Genomic DNA, 23,420 nt, shown 5'->3' on the forward strand with positions numbered 1-23,420 from the left:
ACTGGGGTTATAACACAGTGAAGTGTTTTATACTGGGGTTACAACATAGTGAAGTGTTTTATACTGGGGTTACAACACAGTGAAGTGTTTTATACTGGGGTTATAACATAGTGAAGTGTTTTATACTGGGGTTATAACATAGTGAAGTGTTTTATACTGGGGTTACAACATAGTGAAGTGTTTTATACTGTACTGGGGTTATAACATAGTGAAGTGTTTTATACTGGGGTTACAACACAGTGAAGTGTTTTATACTGTACTGGGGTTACAACACAGTGAAGTGTTTTATACTGGGGTTACAACACAGTGAAGTGTTTTATACTGTACTGGGGTTACAACACAGTGAAGTGTTTTATACTGTACTGGGGTTATAACACAGTGAAGTGTTTTATACTGTACTGGGGTTACAACACAGTGAAGTGTTTTATACTGGGGTTACAACATAGTGAAGTGTTTTATACTGTACTGGGGTTACAACACAGTGAAGTGTTTTATACTGGGGTTACAACACAGTGAAGTGTTTTATACTGTACTGGGGTTACAACACAGTGAAGTGTTTTATACTGTACTGGGGTTACAACACAGTGAAGTGTTTTATACTGTACTGGGGTTACAACACAGTGAAGTGTTTTATACTGTACTGGGGTTACAACATAGTGAAGTGTTTTATACTGGGGTTACAACATAGTGAAGTGTTTTATACTGGGGTTACAACACAGTGAAGTGTTTTATATTGGGGTTATAACACAGTGAAGTGTTTTATATTGGGGTTATAACACAGTGAAGTGTTTTATACTGGGGTTACAACATAGTGAAGTGTTTTATACTGGGGTTATAACACAGTGAAGTGTTTTATACTGGGGTTATAACACAGTGAAGTGTTTTATACTGTACTGGGGTTACAACATAGTGAAGTGTTTTATACTGTACTGGGGTTATAACATAGTGAAGTGTTTTATACTGGGGTTACAACATAGTGAAGTGTTTTATATTGGGGTTACAACATAGTGAAGTGTTTTATACTGGGGTTATAACACAGTGAAGTGTTTTATACTGGGGTTACAACACAGTGAAGTGTTTTATACTGGGGTTACAACATAGTGAAGTGTTTTATACTGGGGTTACAACATAGTGAAGTGTTTTATACTGGGGTTACAACATAGTGAAGTGTTTTATACTGGGGTTATTACATAGTGAAGTGTTTTATACTGTACTGGGGTTATAACATAGTGAAGTGTTTGACAAATTTATTTGATAATCTATTAATCAGATATTGAGGCCTTCAGATTTTGACTGACAGAGGTTTTGTATCAGGCTAAGTGTGTGTATACTGTTTGACTGTACTATGCCACCCCCCCAGGTCCCTGCTGGTAAGTCAGTGAAGGTCAAGTTCAGTACCTTCCTGTTATCAGAGCTGGGTCAGGAGAACACGAAGGACTGTTACAAGGACTATGTAGAGATCAACAACAAGAGGTGAGATGTTTGAGAAGCACTTCCCCCTTCTCACCCTGCACCTCCCCTACTGTATTACCTCACCCTGCACCTCCCCTACTGTATTACCTCACCCTGCACCTCCCCTACTGTATTACCTCACCCTGCACCTCCCCTACTGTATTACCTCACCCTGCACCTCCCCCTACTGTATTACCTCACCCTGCACCTCCCTTACTGTATTACCTCACCCTGCACCTCCCCTACTGTATTACCTCACTCTGCACCTCCCCCTACTGGGTTACCTCACCCTGCACTTCCCCCTACTGTATTACCTCACCCCCTACTGTATTACCTCACACTGCACCTCCCCTACTGTATTACCTCACCCTGCACCTCCCCTACTGTATTACCTCACCCTGCACCTCCCCTACTGTATTACCTCACCCTGCACCTCCCCTACTGTATTACCTCACCCTGCACCACCCCCTACTGTATTACCTCACACTGCACCTCCCCCTACTGTATTACCTCACCCTGCACCTCCCCTACTGTATTACCTCACACTGCACCTCCCCTACTGTATTACCTCACCCTGCACCTCCCCCTACTGTATTACCTCACCCTGCACCTCCCCCTACTGTATTACCTCACACTGCACCTCCCCCTACTGTATTACCTCACACTGCACCTCCCCCTACTGTATTACCTCACCCTGCACCTCCCCTACCGTATTACCTCACCCTGCACCTCCCCTACTGTATTACCTCACCCTGCACCTCCCCTACTGTATTACCTCACCCCCTACTGTATTACCTCACCCTGCACCTCCCCTACTGTATTACCTTACCCTGCACCTCCCCTACTGTATTACCTCACCCTGCACCTCTCCCTACTGTATTACCTCACCCTGCACCTCCCCCTACTGTATTACCTCACCCTGCACCTCCCCCTACTGTATTACCTCACCCAGCACCTCCCCTACTGTATTACCTCACCCTGCACTTCCCCTACTGTATTACCTCACCCTGCACCTCCCCCTACAGTATTACCTCACCCTGCACCTCCCCTACTGTATTACCTCACCCTGCACCTCCCCTACTGTATTACCTCACCCTGCACCTCCCCTACTGTATTACCTCACCCTGCACCTCCCCTTACTGTATTACCTCACTCTGCACCTCCCCTACTGTATTACCTCACACTGCACCTCCCCCTACTGTATTACCTCACTCTGCACCTCCCCTACTGTATTACCTCACCCTGCACCTCCCCTACTGTATTACTTCACCCTGCACCTCCCCTACTGTATTACCTCACCCTGCACCTCCCCTACTGTATTACCTCACCCTGCACCTCCCCCTACTGTATTACCTCACCCTGCACCTCCCCTACTGTATTACCTCACCCTGCACCTCCCCTACTGTATTACCTCACACTGCACCTCCCCCTACTGTATTACCTCACTCTGTACCTCCCCCTACTGTATTACCTCACTCTGCACCTCCCCTACTGTATTACCTCACCCTGCACCTCCCCTACTGTGTTACCTCACCCTGCACCGCCCCATTCACTCACCCTCATTCCAGACAGGACAATGGCAACAACAAACAAAACAATATATACACACAGCATGATCAGCTAGCTTAATGTGAATTGTAATAATCTAGCTAGCCTGCTGGTTTAACAGGCAAAAAGAACCTAAAACGAATGTTATGCAACTGGCCTGCTTTATGGGCCTGGTTCCTCGGCCACTGGCCTGCTTTATGGGCCTGGTTCCTCGGCCACTGGCCTGCTTTATGGGCCTGGTTCCTCGGCCACTGGCCTGCTTTATGGGCCTGGTTCCTCGGCCACTGGCCTGCTTTATGGGCCTGGTTCCTCGGCCACTGGCCTGCTTTATGGGCCTGGTTCCTCAGCAACTGGCCTGCTTTATGGGCCTGGTTTCTCGGCAACTGGCCTGCTTTATGGGCCTGGTTCCTCGGCAACTGGCCTGCTTTATGGGCCTGGTTCCTCGGCAACTGGCCTGCTTTATGGGCCTGGTTCCTCGGCCACTGGCCTGCTTTATGGGCCTGGTTCCTCGGCCACTGGCCTGCTTTATCAGGAAATGAAGCTAGACTGTTACCTTTTGCGTCTCTCCTTAGGAACATTCATATTCTACAATAACATGTTTCAACAGAATATAAACTTTCTGCACTTCCCCCTTTCTCCATGTCCCTTTCCATGTCCCACGGTCCCTTTCCATGTCCCACGGTCCCTTTCCATGTCCCACGGTCCCTTTCCATGTCCCACGGTCCCTTTCCATGTCCCACGGTCCCTTTCCATGTCCCACGGTCCCTTTCCATGTCCCACGGTCCCTTTCCATGTCCCTCGGTCCCTTTCCATGTCCCTCGGTCCCTTTCCATGTCCCTCGGTCCCTTTCCATGTCCCTCGGTCCCTTTCCATGTCCCTCGGTCCCTTTCCATGTCCCACGGTCCCTTTCCATGTCCCACGGTCCCTTTCCATGTCCCTCGGTCCCTTTCCATGTCCCTTTCCATGTCCCTCTGTCACTTTACATGTCCCTTTTCCATGTCACTTTACATGTCCCTTTTCCATGTCCCTCAGTCCCTTTCCATGTAGGTATTGTGGAGAGTTGACCTGTTATCGTAACGTGTCTGTCTCAGGTATTGTGGAGAACCTCCAACCAGTCCTGTTGTAACCAGTGACACTAACACCATGAAGGTAGTCTTTCACTCCGACGCCTCGTATGTAGACAGAGGATTCAGCGCCACGTACGAGACCTTCGAATCCACGGACCGTAAGTAGAAATCTTGATTGTTCATCAAATCATATTAAGCACTTGGCTCATTGCACAAGACAAGACAAGTGATGACCTGAGCATTTACTGACCTGTCCCTGGCCAGTCATATTGGCCAGGTGTTAATGAACTGGCCAGGTGTTTATGAACCGGCCAGTCATATTGGAGAGGTGTTTATGAACCGGCCAGTCATATTGGAGAGGTGTTAATGAACTGGCCAGGTGTTTATGAACCGGCCAGTCATATTGGAGAGGTGTTAATGAACCGGCCAGTCATATTGGAGAGGTGTTTATGAACCGGCCAGTCATATTGGAGAGGTGTTTATGAACCGGCCAGTCATATTGGAGAGGTGTTTATGAACCGGCCAGTCATATTGGAGAGGTGTTAATGAACTGGCCAGTCATATTGGAGAGGTGTTAATGAACCGGCCAGTCATATTGGAGAGGTGTTAATGAACTGGCCAGTCATATTGGCTAGGTGTTAATGAACTGGCCAGTCATATTGGCCAGGTGTTAATGAACTGGCCAGGTGTTAATGAACTGGCCAGGTGTTAATGAACTGGCCAGGTGTTAATGAACTGGCCAGGTGTTAATGAACTGGCCAGGTGTTAATGAACTGGCCAGGTGTTAATGAACCGGCCAGTCATATTGGAGAGGTGTTAATGAACTGGCCAGTCATATTGGCCAGGTGTTAATGAACTGGCCAGTCATATTGGCCAGGTGTTAATGAACTGGCCAGTCATATTGGAGAGGTGTTAATGAACTGGCCAGTCATATTGGAGAGGTGTTAATGAACTGGCCAGTCATATTGGAGAGGTGTTAATGAACTGGCCAGTCATATTGGAGAGGTGTTAATGAACCGGCCAGTCGTATTGGCCAGGTGTTAATGAACTGACCAGTCATATTGGAGAGGTGTTAATGAACCGGCCAGTCATATTGGAGAGGTGTTAATGAACAGGCCAGTCATATTGGAGAGGTGTTAATGAACCGGCCAGTCATATTGGAGAGGTGTTAATGAACCGGCCAGTCATATAGGAGACGTGTTAATGAACTGGCCAGTCACATTGGAGAGGTGTTAATGAACCGGCCAGTCATATTGGAGAGGTGTTAATGAACCGGCCAGTCATATTGGAGAGGTGTTAATGAACCGGCCAGTCATATAGGAGATGTGTTAATGAACCGGCCAGTCATATTGGCCAGGTGTTAATGAACTGGCCAGGTGTTAATGAACTGGCCAGTCATATTGGAGAGGTGTTAATGAAGTGGCCAGTCATATTGGCCAGGTGTTAATGAACTGGCCAGTCATATTGGCCAGGTGTTTATGAACCGGCCAGTCATATTGGAGAGGTGTTAATGAACCGGCCAGTCATATTGGCCAGGTGTTTATGAACTGGCCAGTCATATTGGAGAAGTGTTAATGAACCGGCCAGTCATATTGGAGAGGTGTTAATGAAGTGGCCAGTCATATTGGCCAGGTGTTAATGAACTGGTCAGGTGTTAATGAACTGACCAGTCATATTGGCTAGGTGTTAATGAACTGGCCAGGTGTTAATGAACTGGCCAGGTGTTTATGAACCGGCCAGTCATACTGGAGAGGTGTTAATGAACTGGCCAGTCATATAGGAGAGGTGTTAATGAACTGGCCAGTCATATAGGATAGGTGTTAATGAACTGGCCAGTCATATTGGAGAGGTGTTAATGAACTGGCCAGTCATATTGGATAGGTGTTAATGAACTGGCCAGTCATATAGGAGAGGTGTTAATGAAGTGGCCAGTCATATTGGCCAGGTGTTAATGAACTGGCCAGGTGTTAATGAACTGGCCAGGTGTTAATGAACTGGCCAGGTGTTAATGAACTGGCCAGGTGTTAATGAACTGGCCAGGTGTTTATGAACCGGCCAGTCATATTGGAGAGGTGTTAATGAACTGGCCAGTCATATTGGATAGGTGTTAATGAACTGGCCAGTCATATAGGAGAGGTGTTAATGAACTGGCCAGTCATATTGGAGAGGTGTTAATGAAACGGCCAGTCATATTGGAGAGGTGTTAATGAACTGGCCAGTCATATTGGAGAGGTGTTAATGAACCGGCCAGTCATATTGGAGAGGTGTTAATGAACTGGCCAGTCATATTGGCTAGGTGTTAATGAACTGGCCAATCATATTGGCCAGGTGTTAATGAACTGGCCAGGTGTTAATGAACTGGCCAGGTGTTTATGAACCGGCCAGTCATACTGGTGTTAATGAACTGGCCAGTCATATTGTGTTAATGAACTGGCCAGGTGTTAATGAACTGGCCAGGTGGCCAGGTGTTATGAACCGGCCAGTCATATTGGAGAGGTGTTAATGAACTGGCCAGTCATATAGGAGAGGTGTTAATGAACTGGCCAGTCATATAGGAGAGGTGTTAATGAACTGGCCAGTCATATTGGAGAGGTGTTAATGAACTGGCCAGTCATATAGGATAGGTGTTAATGAACTGGCCAGTCATATTGGAGAGGTGTTAATGAACTGGCCAGTCATATTGGATAGGTGTTAATGAACTGGCCAGTCATATAGGAGAGGTGTTAATGAACTGGCCAGTCATATTGGCTAGGTGTTTATGAACCGGCCAGTCATATTGGAGAGGTGTTAATGAACCGGCCAGGTGTTAATGAACTGGCCAGGTGTTAACGAACTGGCCAGGTGTTAATGAACTGGCCAGGTGTTAATGAACTGGCCAGGTGTTTATGAACCGGCCAGTCATATTGGAGAGGTGTTAATGAACTGACCAGTCATATTGGCTAGGTGTTAATGAACTGGCCAGGTGTTAATGAACTGGCCAGGTGTTAATGAACTGGCCAGGTGTTTATGAACCGGCCAGTCATATTGGAGAGGTGTTAAAGAACTGGCCAGTCATATTGGAGAGGTGTTAATGAACTGGCCAGTCATATAGGAGAGGTGTTAATGAACTGGCCAGTCATATTGGAGAGGTGTTAATGAAACGGCCAGTCATATTGGAGAGGTGTTAATGAACTGGCCAGTCATATTGGAGAGATGTTAATGAACAGTCATATTGGAGAGGTGTTAATGAACTGGCCAGTCATATTGGCTAGGTGTTAATGAACTGGCCAATCATATTGGCCAGGTGTTAATGAACTGGCCAGGTGTTAATGAACTGGCCAGGTGTTAATGAACTGGCCAGGTGTTAATGAACTGGCCAGGTGTTAATGAACTGGCCAGGTGTTAATGAACTGGCCAGTCATATTGGCTAGGTGTTTATGAACCGCCAGTCATATTGGAGAGGTGTTAATGAACCGGCCAGGTGTTAATGAACTGGCCAGGTGTTAACGAACTGGCCAGGTGTTAATGAACTGGCCAGGTGTTAATGAACTGGCCAGGTGTTAATGAACTGGCCAGGTGTTTATGAACCGCCAGTCATATTGGAGAGGTGTTAATGAACTGACCAGTCATATTGGCTAGGTGTTAATGAACTGGCCAGGTGTTAATGAACTGGCCAGGTGTTAATGAACTGGCCAGGTGTTTATGAACCGGCCAGTCATATTGGAGAGGTGTTAAAGAACTGGCCAGTCATATTGGAGAGGTGTTAATGAACTGGCCAGTCATATAGGAGAGGTGTTAATGAACTGGCCAGTCATATTGGAGAGGTGTTAATGAAACGGCCAGTCATATTGGAGAGGTGTTAATGAACTGGCCAGTCATATTGGAGAGATGTTAATGAACCGGCCAGTCATATTGGAGAGGTGTTAATGAACTGGCCAGTCATATTGGCTAGGTGTTAATGAACTGGCCAATCATATTGGCCAGGTGTTAATGAACTGGCCAGGTGTTAATGAACTGGCCAGGTGTTAATGAACTGGCCAGGTGTTAATGAACTGGCCAGGTGTTAATGAACTGGCCAGGTGTTAATGAACTGGCCAGTCATATTGGCTAGGTGTTTATGAACCGGCCAGTCATATTGGAGAGGTGTTAATGAACCGGCCAGGTGTTAATGAACTGGCCAGGTGTTAACGAACTGGCCAGGTGTTAATGAACTGGCCAGGTGTTAATGAACTGGCCAGGTGTTAATGAACTGGCCAGGTGTTTATGAACCGGCCAGTCATATTGGAGAGGTGTTAATGAACTGACCAGTCATATTGGCTAGGTGTTAATGAACTGGCCAGGTGTTAATGAACTGGCCAGGTGTTAATGAACTGGCCAGGTGTTTATGAACCGGCCAGTCATATTGGAGAGGTGTTAAAGAACTGGCCAGTCATATTGGAGAGGTGTTAATGAACTGGCCAGTCATATAGGAGAGGTGTTAATGAACTGGCCAGTCATATTGGAGAGGTGTTAATGAAACGGCCAGTCATATTGGAGAGGTGTTAATGAACTGGCCAGTCATATTGGAGAGGTGTTAATGAACCGGCCAGTCATATTGGAGAGGTGTTAATGAACCGGCCAGTCATATTGGAGAGGTGTTAATGAACTGGCCAGTCATATTGGCCAGGTGTTAATGAACTGGCCAGGTGTTAATGAACTGGCCAGGTGTTAATGAACTGGCCAGTCATATTGGCTAGGTGTTTATGAACCGGCCAGTCATATTGGAGAGGTGTTAATGAACCGGCCAGGTGTTAATGAACTGGCCAGGTGTTAACGAACTGGCCAGGTGTTAATGAACTGGCCAGGTGTTAATGAACTGGCCAGGTGTTAATGAACTGGCCAGGTGTTTATGAACCGGCCAGTCATATTGGAGAGGTGTTAAAGAACTGGCTAGTCATATTGGAGAGGTGTTAATGAACTGGCCAGTCATATAGGAGAGGTGTTAATGAACTGGCCAGTCATATTGGAGAGGTGTTAATGAACCGGCCAGTCATATTGGAGAGGTGTTAATGAACTGGCCAGTCATATTGGCTAGGTGTTAATGAACTGGCCAGTCATATTGGCCAGGTGTTAATGAACTGGCCAGGTGTTAATGAACTGGCCAGGTGTTAACGAACTGGCCAGGTGTTAATGAACTGGCCAGGTGTTAATGAACTGGCCAGTCATATTGGAGAGGTGTTAATGAACTGGCCAGTCATATTGGAGAGGTGTTAATGAACTGGCCAGTCATATTGGCTAGGTGTTTATGAACCGGCCAGTCATATTGGAGAGGTGTTAATGAACCGGCCAGTCATACTGGAGAGGTGTTAATGAACTGGCCAGTCATATTGGAGAGGTGTTAATGAACTGGCCAGTCATATTGGAGAGGTGTTTATGAACTGGCCAGTCATACTGGAGAGGTGTTAATGAACTGGCCAGTCATATTGGAGAGGTGTTAATGAACTGGCCAGTCATATTGGAGAGGTGTTAATGAACTGGCCAGTCATATAGGAGAGGTGTTAATGAACCGGCCAGTCATATTGGAGAGGTGTTTATGAACCGGCCAGTCATATTGGAGAGGTGTTTATGAACTGGCCAGTCATATTGGAGAGGTGTTAATGAAGTGGCCAGTCATATTGGAGAGGTGTTTATGAACTGGCCAGGTGTTAATGAACTGGCCAGGTGTTAATGAACTGGCCAGGTGTTTATGAACCGGCCAGTCATATTGGAGAGGTGTTAATGAACCGGCCAGTCATATTGGAGAGGTGTTAATGAACTGGCCAGTCATATTGGCTAGGTGTTAATGAACTGGCCAGTCATATTGGCCAGGTGTTAATGAACTGGCCAGGTGTTAATGAACTGGCCAGGTGTTAACGAACTGGCCAGGTGTTAATGAACTGGCCAGGTTTTAATGAACTGGCCAGGTGTTAATGAACTGGCCAGTCATATTGGAGAGGTGTTAATGAAGTGGCCAGTCATATTGGCCAGGTGTTAATGAACTGGCCAGGTGTTTATGAACCGGCCAGTCATATTGGAGAGGTGTTAATGAACTGGCCAGTCATATTGGAGAGGTGTTAATGAACCGGCCAGTCATATTGGAGAGGTGTTAATGAACCGGCCAGTCATATTGGAGAGGTGTTAATGAACTGACCAGTCATATTGGAGAGGTGTTAATGAACTGGCCAGTCATATTGGAGAGGTGTTAATGAACTGGCCAGTCATATTGGAGAGGTGTTAATGAACTGGCCAGGTGTTAATTAACTGGCCAGGTGTTTATGAACCGGCCAGTCATATTGGAGAGGTGTTAATGAACTGGCCAGTCACATTGGAGAGGTGTTAATGAACCGGCCAGTCATATTGGAGAGGTGTTAATGAACTGGCCAGTCATATTGGAGAGGTGTTAATGAACCGGCCAGTCATATTGGAGAGGTGTTAATGAACTGGCCAGTCATATAGGAGAGGTGTTAATGAACTGGCCAGTCACATTGGAGAGGTGTTAATGAACCGGCCAGTCATATTGGAGAGGTGTTAATGAACTGGCCAGTCATATTGGAGAGGTGTTAATGAACCGGCCAGTCATATTGGAGAGGTGTTAATGAACTGGCCAGTCATATAGTAGAGGTGTTAATGAACTGGCCAGTCACATTGGAGAGGTGTTAATGAACCGGCCAGTCATATTGGAGAGGTGTTAATGAACTGGCCAGTCACATTGGAGAGGTGTTAATGAACCGGCCAGTCATATAGGAGAGGTGTTAATGAACTGGCCAGTCACATTGGAGAGGTGTTAATGAACCGGCCAGTCATATTGGAGAGGTGTTAATGAACCGGCCAGTCATATTGGAGAGGTGTTAATGAACTGGCCAGTCACATTGGAGAGGTGTTAATGAACCGGCCAGTCATATTGGAGAGGTGTTAATGAACCGGCCAGTCATATAGGAGACGTGTTAATGAACCGGCCAGTCATATAGGAGACGTGTTAATGAACTGGCCAGGTGTTAATGAACTGGCCAGGTGTTAATGAACTGGCCAGTCATATTGGAGAGGTGTTAATGAAGTGGCCAGTCATATTGGCCAGGTGTTAATGAACTGGCCAGTCATATTGGCCAGGTGTTAATGAACTGGCCAGTCATATTGGCTAGGTGTTAATGAACTGGCCAGTCATATTGGCCAGGTGTTAATGAACTGGCCAGTCATATTGGAGAGGTGTTAATGAACCGGCCAGTCATATTGGAGAGGTGTTAATGAACCGGCCAGTCATATTGGAGAGGTGTTAATGAACCGGCCAGTCATATAGGAGAGGTGTTTATGAACCGGCCAGTCATACTGGAGAGGTGTTTATGAACCGGCCAGTCATATTGGAGAGGTGTTTATGAACTGGCCAGTCATATTGGCCAGGTGTTAATGAACTGGCCAGTCATATTGGCCAGGTGTTAATGAACTGGCCAGGTGTTAATGAACTGGCCAGTCATATTGGAGAGGTGTTAATGAACCGGCCAGTCATATTGGAGAGGTGTTAATGAACTGACCAGTCATATTGGAGAGGTGTTAATGAACCGGCCAGTCATATTGGAGAGGTGTTAATGAACTGACCAGTCATATTGGAGAGGTGTTAATGAACCGGCCAGTCATATTGGAGAGGTGTTAATGAACTGGCCAGTCATATTGGAGAGGTGTTAATGAACCGGCCAGTCATATTGGAGAGGTGTTAATGAACTGACCAGTCATATTGGAGAGGTGTTAATGAACCGGCCAGTCATATTGGAGAGGTGTTTATGAACCGGCCAGTCATATTGGAGAGGTGTTAATGAACTGACCAGTCATATTGGAGAGGTGTTAATGAAGTGGCCAGTCATATTGGCCAGGTGTTAATGAACTGGCCAGGTGTTAATGAACTGGCCAGGTGTTTATGAACCGGCCAGTCATATTGGCCAGGTGTTAATGAACTGGCCAGTCATATTGGCTAGGTGTTAATGAAGTGGCCAGTCATATAGGAGAGGTGTTAATGAAGTGGCCAGTCATATTGGAGAGTTAATGAGGTGAGCCTCAGTGCAGCATATTTGTTTTCCTCTAGCTGACTCCTCCCCCTCCTGCCTTTCCGTCCCCAGCCTGTCCGAACAAGTCTCAGTGCAGCATATTTGTTTTCCTCTAGCTGACTCCTCCCCCTCCTGCCTTTCCGTCCCCAGCCTGTCCTAACAAGTCTCAGTGCAGCATATTTGTTTTCCTCTAGCTGACTCCTCCCCCTCCTGCCTTTCCGTCCCCAGCCTGTCCGAACAAGTCTCAGTGCAGCATATTTGTTTTCCTCTAGCTGACTCCTCCCCTCCTGCCTTTCCGTCCCCAGCCTGTCCTAACAAGTCTCAGTGCAGCATATTTGTTTTCCTCTAGCTGACTCCTCCCCCTCCTGCCTTTCCGTCCCCAGCCTGTCCTAACAAGTCTCAGTGCAGCATATTTGTTTTCCTCTAGCTGACTCCTCCCCTCCTGCCTTTCCGTCCCCAGCCTGTTAACAAGTCTCAGTGCAGCATATTTGTTTTCCTCTAGCTGACTCCTCCCCTCCTGCCTTTCCGTCCCCAGCCTGTCCGAACAAGTCTCAGTGCAGCATATTTGTTTTCCTCTAGCTGACTCCTCCCCTCCTGCCTTTCCGTCCCCAGCCTGTCCTAACAAGTCTCAGTGCAGCATATTTGTTTTCCTCTAGCTGACTCCTCCCCTCCTGCCTTTCCGTCCCCAGCCTGTCCGAACAAGTCTCAGTGCAGCATATTTGTTTTCCTCTAGCTGACTCCTCCCCTCCTGCCTTTCCGTCCCCAGCCTGTCCTAACAAGTCTCAGTGCAGCATATTTGTTTTCCTCTAGCTGACTCCTCCCCCCTGCCTTTCCGTCCCCAGCCTGTCCTAACAAGTCTCAGTGCAGCATATTTGTTTTCCTCTAGCTGACTCCTCCCCTCCTGCCTTTCCGTCCCCAGCCTGTCCTAACAAGTCTCAGTGCAGCATATTTGTTTTCCTCTAGCTGACTCCTCCCCTCCTGCCTTTCCGTCCCCAGCCTGTCCTAACAAGTCTCAGTGCAGCATATTTGTTTTCCTCTAGCTGACTCCTCCCCCTCCTGCCTTTCCGTCCCCAGCCTGTCCGAACAAGTCTCAGTGCAGCATATTTGTTTTCCTCTAGCTGACTCCTCCCCCTCCTGCCTTTCCGTCCCCAGCCTGTCCTAACAAGTCTCAGTGCAGCATATTTGTTTTCCTCTAGCTGACTCCTCCCCCTCCTGCCTTTCCGTCCCCAGCCTGTCCTAACAAGTCTCAGTGCAGCATATTTGTTTTCCTCTAGCTGACTCCTCCCCCTCCTGCCTTTCCGTCCCCAGCCTGTCCTAACAAGTCTCAGTGCAGCATATTTGTTTTCCTCTAGCTGACTCCTCCCCCTCCTGCCTTTCCGTCCCCAGCCTGTCCGAACAAGTTTCAGTGCAACAACCAGCGTTGTGTCAACACACATCTGAAGTGTGACGGTTGGAACGACTGTGGAGATATGAGCGACGAGATGAACTGCAGTGAGTTCTGTCAGACTTATTGATTTTTGTCTGGAGAAAACTTTAACGGATATTAGATGGATTAATACCAATGATTGATTGTTGTTTAAAATGTGTGTGTGTGTGTGTGTGTGTGTGTGTGTGTGTGTGTGTGTGTGTGTGTGTGTGTGTGTGTGTGCGTGTGCGTGCGCTCGCAGAGTGTGATTCCACTCAGATCAGCTGTAAGAACGGCCTGTGTAAGCCCCAGTTCTGGGAGTGTGATGGAGTGAACGACTGTGGCGATGACACCGATGAGCAGAACTGTGGTAGGTTTCACAGGGCTGTCGTCTGATGCCTCAGGCCTGTTGACAGATGGAACAGAAGTCTCTCCTGTTTCCAGTTCACACATTCAGTTAATATATATATAAAACTAATGTAATATATATATATATATATCCAGCGTGTTTTATCATGTCTCCTCAGGTGCTTGTAAAGCGGGGGAGCTGACATGTCAGAACGGAAAGTGTGTGTTGGAGAAGAAACGCTGTGACGAGAAGGATGACTGTGGCGACGGGTCAGACGAGAGCGACTGTGGACGAAGTGAGGAAACCTTTCTCTCCGTCGATCAGAATGTTTGTTTTTTTTACAGGTGGATGCAGCCTGAGAACGGATCGGTTGTGTTTCACAGAGCATATCAGTTCTCTCTTTTTTTTAATCGCAGTAGTATAACCGCGTTGTTGAGGAAGAGCTCGTAAACATTTAAAAGTACTGTTTTTTACACCTGCTGTATCCTGTGCACGTCACGAATAAACACCAATTTTAAAGTTAATGGGGTTCTGACTCCACCTTAAGTTAATGGGGTTCTGACTCCACCTAAAGTTAATGGGGTTCTGACTCCACCTTAAGTTAATGGGGTTCTGACTCCACCTAAAGTTAATGGGGTTCTGACTCCACCTAAAGTTAATGGGGTTCTGAGTCCACCTAAAGTTAATGGGGTTCTGAGTCCACCTAGAAGTGAATGGGGTTCTGACTCCACCTAAAGTTAATGGGGTTCTGACTCCACCTAGAAGCGAATGGGGTTCTGACTCCACCTTAAGTTAATGGGGTTCTGACTCCACCTAAAGTTAATGGGGTTCTGACTCCACCTAAAGTTAATGGGGTTCTGAGTCCACCTAAAGTTAATGGGGTTCTGAGTCCACCTAGAAGTGAATGGGGTTCTGACTCCACCAAGAAGCGAATGGGGTTCAGACTCCACCAAGAAGCGAATGGGGTTCTGACTCCACCTAGAAGTGAATGGGGTTCAGACTCCACCCCGAAGCAAATGGGTTTTTGACTCTACCTAAAGTTAATGGGGTTCAGACTCCACCTAGAAGCAAATGGGTTTTTGACTCTACCTAAAGTTAATGGGGTTCAGACTCCACCTAGAAGCAAATGGGTTTTTGACTCTACCTAAAGTTAATGGGGTTCTGACTCCACCTAAAATTAATGGGGTTCTGACTCCACCTAAAATTAATGGGGTTCTGACTCCACCTAAAATTAATGGGGTTCTGACTCCACCTAAAATTAATGGGGTTCTGACTCCACCTAAAGTTAATGGGGTTCTGACTCCACCTAAAGTTAATGGGGTTCTGACTCCACCTAAAGTTAATGGGGTTCTGACTCCACCTAAAGTTAATGGGGTTCTGACTCCACCTAAAGTTAATGGGGTTCTGACTCCACCTAAAGTTAATGCGGTTCTGACTCCACCTAGAAGTTAATGGGGTTCTGACTCCACCTAAAGTTAATGGGGTTCAGACTCCACCAAGAAGCGAATGGGGTTCAGACTCCACCTAGAAGCGAATGGGGTTCTGACTCCACCTAGAAGCGAATGGGGTTCTGACTCCACCTAGAAGCGAATGGGGTTCTGACTCCACCTAGAAGCGAATGGGGTTCTGACTCCACCTAGAAGCGAATGGGGTTCTGACTCCACCTAGAAGCGAATGGGGTTCTGACTCCACCTAGAAGCGAATGGGGTTCTGACTCCACCTCGAAGCGAATGGGGTTCTGACTCCACCTCGAAGCGAATGGGGTTCTGACTCCACCTCGAAGCGAATGGGGTTCTGACTCCACCTAGAAGCGAATGGGGTTCTGACTCCACCTAGAAGCGAATGGGGTTCTGACTCCACCTAGAAGCGAATGGGGTTCTGACTCCACCTAGAAGCGAATGGGGTTCTGACTCCACCTAGAAGCGAATGGGGTTCTGACTCCACCTCGAAGCGAATGGGGTTCAGAATCCACCTAGAAGCAAATGCGGTTTTGACTCCACCTAAAGTTAATGGGGTTTTGACTCCACCTAAAGTTAATGGGGTTTTGACTCCACCTAAAGTTAATGGGGTTTTGACTCCACCTAAAAGTGAATATGGTATTTCTCTCCTCTCCCCAGTTATGAATAATGTGCAGTGTTCTGACTCCACCTATAAGTGTGAGAACAACAAGTGTACCAACAAGGAGAACCCTGAGTGTGATGGAACACCTGACTGTGAGGACAAATCAGATGAGGCCAACTGTGGTAAGACACTCCCTCTGTCCCTTCAACACAACATGGTTCACATAATGATCAGTCATTATATTCTATAGTCCAATACACCATGGTTCACACACTGATCAGTCATTATATTCTATAGTCCAATACAATACACAATGATCATCATTTATTCTATAGTCAATACACCATGATCAGTCATTATATTCTATGGTACAATACACCATGGTTCACACAATGATCAGTCATTATATTCTATAGTCCAATACACCATGGTTCACACAATGATCAGTCATTATATTCTATAGTCCAATACACCATGGTTCACACAATGATCAGTCATTATATTCTATAGTCCAATACACCATGGTTCACACAATGATCAGTCATTATATTCTATAGTCCAATACACCATGGTTCACACAATGATCAGTCATTATATTCTATGGTACAATACACCATGGTTCACACAATGATCAGTCATTATATTCTATAGTCCAATACACCATGGTTCACACAATGATCAGTCATTATATTCTATGGTCCAATACACCATGGTTCACACAATGATCAGTCATTATATTCTATAGTCCAATACACCATGGTTCACACAATGATCAGTCATTATATTCTATAGTCCAATACACCATGGTTCACACAATGATCAGTCATTATATACACCATGGTTCACACAATGATCAGTCATTATATTCTATGGTACAATACACCATGGTTCACACAATGATCAGTCATTATATTCTATGGTACAATACACCATGGTTCACACACAATGAGCTGTAACTGTTTAATTACAGATTTATAAACATAGTTTTACTACTTATAACCCCCTTTCTAAATATCTGAATGTAAAATGTGTGATTGACTAATACATTAGTCTCCGTGTAGGAGTCTGTTGTTGACTAATACATTAGTCTCCGTGTAGGAGTCTGTTGTTGACTAATACATTAGTCTCCGTGTAGGAGTCTGTTGTTGACTAATACATTAGTCTCCGTGTAGGAGTCTGTTGTTGACTAATACATTAGTCTCAGTGTAGGAGTCTGTTGTTGACTAATACATTAGTCTCAGTGTAGGAGTCTGTTGACTAATACATTAGTCTCAGTGTAGGAGTCTGTTGTTGACTAATACATTAGTCTCTGTGTAGGAGTCTGTTGTTGACTAAATGTTAGTCTCAGTGTAGGAGTCTGTTGACTAAGACATTAGTCTCAGTGTAGGAGTCTGTTGTTGACTAAGACATTAGTCTCAGTGTAGGAGTCTGTTGTTGACTAATACATTAGTCTCAGTGTTGGAGTCTGTTGTTGACTAATACATTAGTCTCAGTGTTGGAGTCTGTTGTTGACTAATACATTAGTCTCAGTGTTGGAGTCTGTTGTTGACTAATACATTAGTCTCAGTGTAGGAGTCTGTTGACTAATACATTAGTCTCAGTGTAGGAGTCTGTTGTTGACTAATACATTAGTCTCAGTGTAGGAGTCTGTTGTTGACTAATACATTAGTCTCAGTGTAGGAGTCTGTTGTTGACTAATATATTAGTCTCAGTGTAGGAGTTGTTGACTAATACATTAGTCTCAGTGTAGGAGTCTGTTGACTAATACATTAGTCTCAGTGTAGGAGTCTGTTGACTAATACATTAGTCTCAGTGTAGGAGTCTGTTGACTAATACATTAGTCTCAGTGTAGGAGTCTGTTGACTAATACATTAGTCTCAGTGTAGGAGTCTGTTGACTAATACATTAGTCTCAGTGTAGGAGTCTGTTGACTAATACATTAGTCTCAGTGTAGGAGTCTGTTGACTAATACATTAGTCTCAGTGTAGGAGTCTGTTGACTAATACATTAGTCTCAGTGTAGGAGTCTGTTGTTGACTAATACATTAGTCTCAGTGTAGGAGTCTGTTGACTAATACATTAGTCTCAGTGTAGGAGTCTGTTGTTGACTAATACATTAGTCTCAGTGTAGGAGTCTGTTGACTAATACATTAGTCTCAGTGTAGGAGTCTGACTAAATGCTGATTTGTGTTGTTTCAGATTGTGGGCGGAGCCTGTTTAAAACTAGCCGTATCGTGGGTGGTCAGGACGCAGAAGAAGGGGAGTTCCCGTGGCAAGTCAGCCTCCACATTAAGAACGGTGGTCACGTGTGTGGTGCTTCCATCATCAGCCAGCGCTGGCTGGTTACTGCTGCTCACTGTGTACAGGATGACGCCAAGACCAGGTACTTTCAGATGATTCTCCCTGTGTGTGTGTGTGTGTGTGTTCAGTCCTAACCAGGTGTGTCTCCCCAGGTATTCCCAGCCAGGTGTATGGGAGGTGTGTGTTCAGTCCTAACCAGGTGTGTCTCCCCAGGTATTCCCAGCCAGGTGTATGGGAGGTGTGTGTTCAGTCCTAACCAGGTGTGTCTCTCCAGGTATTCCCAGCCAGGTGTATGGGAGGTGTGTGTTCAGTCCTAACCAGGTGTGTGTCTCCAGGTATTCCCAGCCAGGTGTATGGGAGGTGTGTGTTCAGTCCTAACCAGGTGTGTCTCTCCAGGTATTCCCAGCCAGGTGTGTGTTCAGTCCTAACCAGGTGTGTCTCCCCAGGTATTCCCAGCCAGGTGTATGGGATGTGTTTGTTCAGTCCTAACCAGGTGTGTCTCCCCAGGTATTCCCAGCCAGGTGTATGGGAGGTGTGTGTTCAGTCCTAACCAGGTGTGTCTCTCCAGGTATTCCCAGCCAGGTGTATGGGAGGTGTGTGTTCAGTCCTAACCAGGTGTGTGTCTCCAGGTATTCCCAGCCAGGTGTATGGGAGGTGTGTGTTCAGTCCTAACCAGGTGTGTCTCCCCAGGTATTCCCAGCCAGGTGTATGGGAGGTGTGTGTTCAGTCCTAACCAGGTGTGTCTCCCCAGGTATTCCCAGCCAGGTGTGTGTTCAGTCTTAACCAGGTGTGTCTCTCCAGGTATTCCCAGCCAGGTGTATGGGAGGTGTGTGTTCAGTCCTAACCAGGTGTGTCTCCCCAGGTATTCCCAGCCAGGTGTATGGGATGTGTTTGTTCAGTCCTAACCAGGTGTGTGTCTCCAGGTATTCCCAGCCAGGTGTATGGGAGGTGTGTGTTCAGTCCTAACCAGGTGTGTCTCTCCAGGTATTCCCAGCCAGGTGTGTGTTCAGTCCTAACCAGGTGTGTCTCCCCAGGTATTCCCAGCCAGGTGTATGGGATGTGTTTGTTCAGTCCTAACCAGGTGTGTCTCTCCAGGTATTCCCAGCCAGGTGTATGGGAGGTGTGTGTTCAGTCCTAACCAGGTGTGTCTCTCCAGGTATTTCCAGCCAGGTGTATGGGATGTGTTTGTTCAGTCCTAACCAGGTGTGTCTGTCCAGGTATTCCCAGCCAGGTGTATGGGAGGTGTGTGTTCAGTCCTAACCAGGTGTGTCTCTCCAGGTATTCCCAGCCAGGTGTATGGGAGGTGTGTGTTCAGTCCTAACCAGGTGTGTGTCTCCAGGTATTCCCAGCCAGGTGTATGGGAGGTGTGTGTTCAGTCCTAACCAGGTGTGTCTCCCCAGGTATTCCCAGCCAGGTGTATGGGGGTGTGTGTTCAGTCCTAACCAGGTGTGTCTCTCCAGGTATTCCCAGCCAGGTGTGTGTTCAGTCCTAACCAGGTCCAGGTGTGTCTCTCCAGGTATTCCCAGCCAGGTGTATGGGAGGTGTGTGTTCAGTCCTAACCAGGTGTGTCTCTCCAGGTATTCCCAGCCAGGTGTATGGGAGGTGTGTGTTCAGTCCTAACCAGGTGTGTCTCTCCAGGTATTCCCAGCCAGGTGTATGGGAGGTGTGTGTTCAGTCCTAACCAGGTGTGTCTGTCCAGGTATTCCCAGCCAGGTGTATGGGAGGTGTGTGTTCAGTCCTAACCAGGTGTGTCTCTCCAGGTATTCCCAGCCAGGTGTATGGGAGGTGTGTGTTCAGTCCTAACCAGGTGTGTCTCCCCAGGTATTCCCAGCCAGGTGTATGGGAGGTGTGTGTTCAGTCCTAACCAGGTGTGTCTCCCCAGGTATTCCCAGCCAGGTGTATGGGAGGTGTGTGTTCAGTCCTAACCAGGTGTGTCTCCCCAGGTATTCCCAGCCAGGTGTATGGGAGGTGTGTGTTCAGTCCTAACCAGGTGTGTCTCCCCAGGTATTCCCAGCCAGGTGTATGGGAGGTGTGTGTTCAGTCCTAACCAGGTGTGTCTCCCCAGGTATTCCCAGCCAGGTGTATGGGAGGCGTACCTAGGCCTTCACGTCCAGAAGCAGAACAGTAAGAACGTTCAGAAGAGGAACCTGCGTCAGGTGATCTCCCACCCGTACTACAATGCCTATACCTTTGACAACGACATCGCTCTGATGGAGCTCGACAGCCCCGTGACCTTCTCTGATTACATCAGACCCATCTGTCTGCCCTCCCCACAACACACCTTCCCCCAGGGCAACTCTGTCTGGATCACAGGTTGGGGTGCCACACGAGAAGGAAGTGAGTGAGATTGTGGATGGGCTCGGTTTTCATTATACAGTATTAGTTATTATAACTATATACTGCAATAACACTTGTGTTTGTTACCGAGTAGTTTTGAATGATTTAACAGCGGTGTTATAATATGTTAAATGGTAATGCCTATGTCCTGCATGGTGATAAGAGCTGACGTGTGATTGGATGTATGTATGTATGTATGTATGTTAGGCTCTGGTGCATCCATCCTGCAGAAGGCCCAGGTTCGTATCATCAACAGTACTGTGTGCAACCGCCTGATGGGAGGACAGATCACCTCCAGGATGACGTGTGCTGGTGTGCTGACTGGAGGTGTGGACGCATGTCAGGTACTGAACTCTCTGTCCCTATGAACTACCCGGCCATAATATAGAGCTGCTCTGGTCAACAATAGTACTGAGATAGGATGATATATATATAACCACAGGGCTCTGGTCAACAGTAGTACTGAGATAGGATGATATATATATAACCACAGGGCTCTGGTCAACAGTAGTACTGAGATAGGATGATCTATATAACCACAGGGCTCTGGTCAACAGTAGTACTGAGATAGGATGATATATATAACCACAGGGCTCTGGTCAACAGTAGTACTGAGATAGGATGATATATATAACCACAGGGCTCTGGTCAACAGTAGTACTGAGATAGGATGATATATATATATAACCACAGGGCTCTGGTCAACAGTAGTACTGAGATAGGATGATATATATATATAACCACAGGGCTCTGGTCAACAGTAGTACTGAGATAGGATGATATATATATATAACCACAGGGCTCTGGTCAACAATAGTACTGAGATAGGATGATATATATATAACCACAGGGCTCTGGTCAACAGTAGTTTTTTTTTTTTTTTTTTTATTTCACCTTTATTTAACCAGGTAGGCTAGTTGAGAACAAGTTCTCATTTGCAACTGCGACCTGGCCAAGATAAAGCATAGCAGTGTGAACAGACAACACAGAGTTACACATGGAGTAAACAATTAGCAAGTCAATAACACAGTAGAAAAAAAATGGGCAGTCTATATACAATGTGTGCAAAAGGCATGAGGAGGTAGGCGAATAATACAATTTTGCAGATTAACACTGGAGTGATAAATGATCAGATGGGCATGTACAGGTAGAGATATTGGTGTGCAAAAGAGCAGAAAAGTAAATAAATAAAAACAGTATAAAAACAGTATGGGAATGAGGTAGGTGAAAAAGGGTGAGCTATTTACCTATAGACTATGTACAGCTGCAGCGATCGGTTAGCTGCTCGGATAGCTGATGTTTGAAGTTGGAGAGGGAGATAAAAGTCTCCAACTTCAGCGATTTTTGCAATTCGTTCCAGTCACAGGCAGCAGAGTACTGGAACGAAAGGCGGCCAAATGAGGTGTTGGCTTTAGGGATGATCAGTGAGATACACCTGCTGGAGCGCGTGCTACGGATGGGTGTTGCCATCGTGACCAGTGAACTGAGATAAGGCGGAGCTTTACCTAGCATGGACTTGTAGATGACCTGGAGCCAGTGGGTCTGGCGACGAATATGTAGTGAGGGCCAGCCGACTAGAGCATACAAGTCGCAGTGGTGGGTGGTATAAGGTGCTTTAGTGACAAAACGGATGGCACTGTGGTAGACTGCATCCAGTTTGCTGAGTAGAGTGTTGGAAGCCATTTTGTAGATGACATCGCCGAAGTCGAGGATCGGTAGGATAGTCAGTTTTACTAGTACTGAGATAGGATGATATATATATAACCACAGGGCTCTGGTCAACAGTAGTACTGAGATAGGATGATATATATATAACCACAGGGCTCTGGTCAACAGTAGTACTGAGATAGGATGATATATATAACCACAGGGCTCTGGTCAACAGTGGTGCTGCGATCGGATGATATATATGTATATAACCACAGGGCTCTGGTCAACAGTAGTACTGAGATAGGATGATATATATATAACCACAGGGCTCTGGTCAACAGTAGTACTGAGATAGGATGATATATATATAACCACAGGGCTCTGGTCAACGGTAGTGCTGAGATAGGATGATATATATAACCACAGGGCTCTGGTCAACGGTAGTGCTGAGATAGGATGATATATATAACCACAGGGCTCTGGTCAACGGTAGTGCTGAGATAGGATGATATATATAACCACAGGGCTCTGGTCAACGGTAGTGCTGAGATAGGATGATATATATAACCACAGGGCTCTGGTCAACGGTAGTGCTGAGATAGGATGATATATATAACCACAGGGCGCTGGTCAACAGTAGTACTGAGATAGGATGATATATATAACCACAGGGCTCTGGTCAACAGTAGTGCTGAGATAGGATGATATATATAACCACAGGGCGCTGGTCAACAGTAGTACTGAGATAGGATGATATATATAACCACAGGGCTCTGGTCAACAGTAGTGCTGAGATAGGATGATATATATAACCACGGGGCTCTGGTCAACAGTAGTGCTGAGATAGGATGATATATATAACCACAGGGCTCTGGTCAACGGTAGTGCTGAGATAGGATGATATATATAACCACAGGGCTCTGGTCAACAGTAGTGCTGCGATCGGATGATATATATGTATATAACCACAGGGCTCTGGTCAACAGTAGTGCTGCGATCGGATGATATATATGTATATAACCACAGGGCTCTGGTCAACGGTAGTGCTGAGATAGGATGATATATATAACCACAGGGCTCTGGTCAACAGTAGTGCTGAGATAGGATGATATATATATAACCACAGGGCTCTGGTCAACAGTAGTACTGAGATAGGATGATATATATATAACCACAGGGCTCTGGTCAACAGTAGTACTGAGATAGGATGATATATATAAC

General features: G+C 46.4%; 1 protein-coding gene and 2 long non-coding RNA genes across 3 annotated transcripts in view; all 3 read left to right on the plus strand.

Annotated features, from left to right (window-relative positions):
- Positions 1–23,420, plus strand: part of st14a (ST14 transmembrane serine protease matriptase a) — an 84,409-nt gene that overhangs the window by 57,078 nt on the left and 3,911 nt on the right. The window contains exons 9-17 of the mRNA XM_052466223.1: positions 1,361–1,473; positions 4,092–4,225; positions 13,484–13,588; positions 13,765–13,872; positions 14,030–14,146; positions 15,969–16,094; positions 18,111–18,294; positions 20,278–20,549; positions 20,757–20,893. Coding sequence (XP_052322183.1) covers positions 1,361–1,473; positions 4,092–4,225; positions 13,484–13,588; positions 13,765–13,872; positions 14,030–14,146; positions 15,969–16,094; positions 18,111–18,294; positions 20,278–20,549; positions 20,757–20,893 — 1,296 coding nt within the window. The remainder of the gene's footprint in view (positions 1–1,360; positions 1,474–4,091; positions 4,226–13,483; positions 13,589–13,764; positions 13,873–14,029; positions 14,147–15,968; positions 16,095–18,110; positions 18,295–20,277; positions 20,550–20,756; positions 20,894–23,420) is intronic.
- Positions 6,178–12,529, plus strand: LOC127908312 (uncharacterized). Its single transcript, XR_008066798.1, has 8 exons — positions 6,178–6,267; positions 6,332–6,433; positions 6,788–7,099; positions 7,654–8,030; positions 8,713–9,292; positions 10,200–10,231; positions 10,974–11,299; positions 11,428–12,529. It is a non-coding gene; the product is annotated as an uncharacterized LOC127908312 (long non-coding RNA).
- Positions 18,580–19,257, plus strand: LOC127908320 (uncharacterized). The gene is made up of 3 exons (XR_008066837.1): positions 18,580–18,608; positions 18,903–18,963; positions 19,197–19,257. It is a non-coding gene; the product is annotated as an uncharacterized LOC127908320 (long non-coding RNA).

The sequence above is a fragment of the Oncorhynchus keta genome, chromosome 1, assembly GCF_023373465.1.
Source record: "Oncorhynchus keta strain PuntledgeMale-10-30-2019 chromosome 1, Oket_V2, whole genome shotgun sequence".
Taxonomy (NCBI): Eukaryota; Metazoa; Chordata; class Actinopteri; order Salmoniformes; family Salmonidae; genus Oncorhynchus; species Oncorhynchus keta.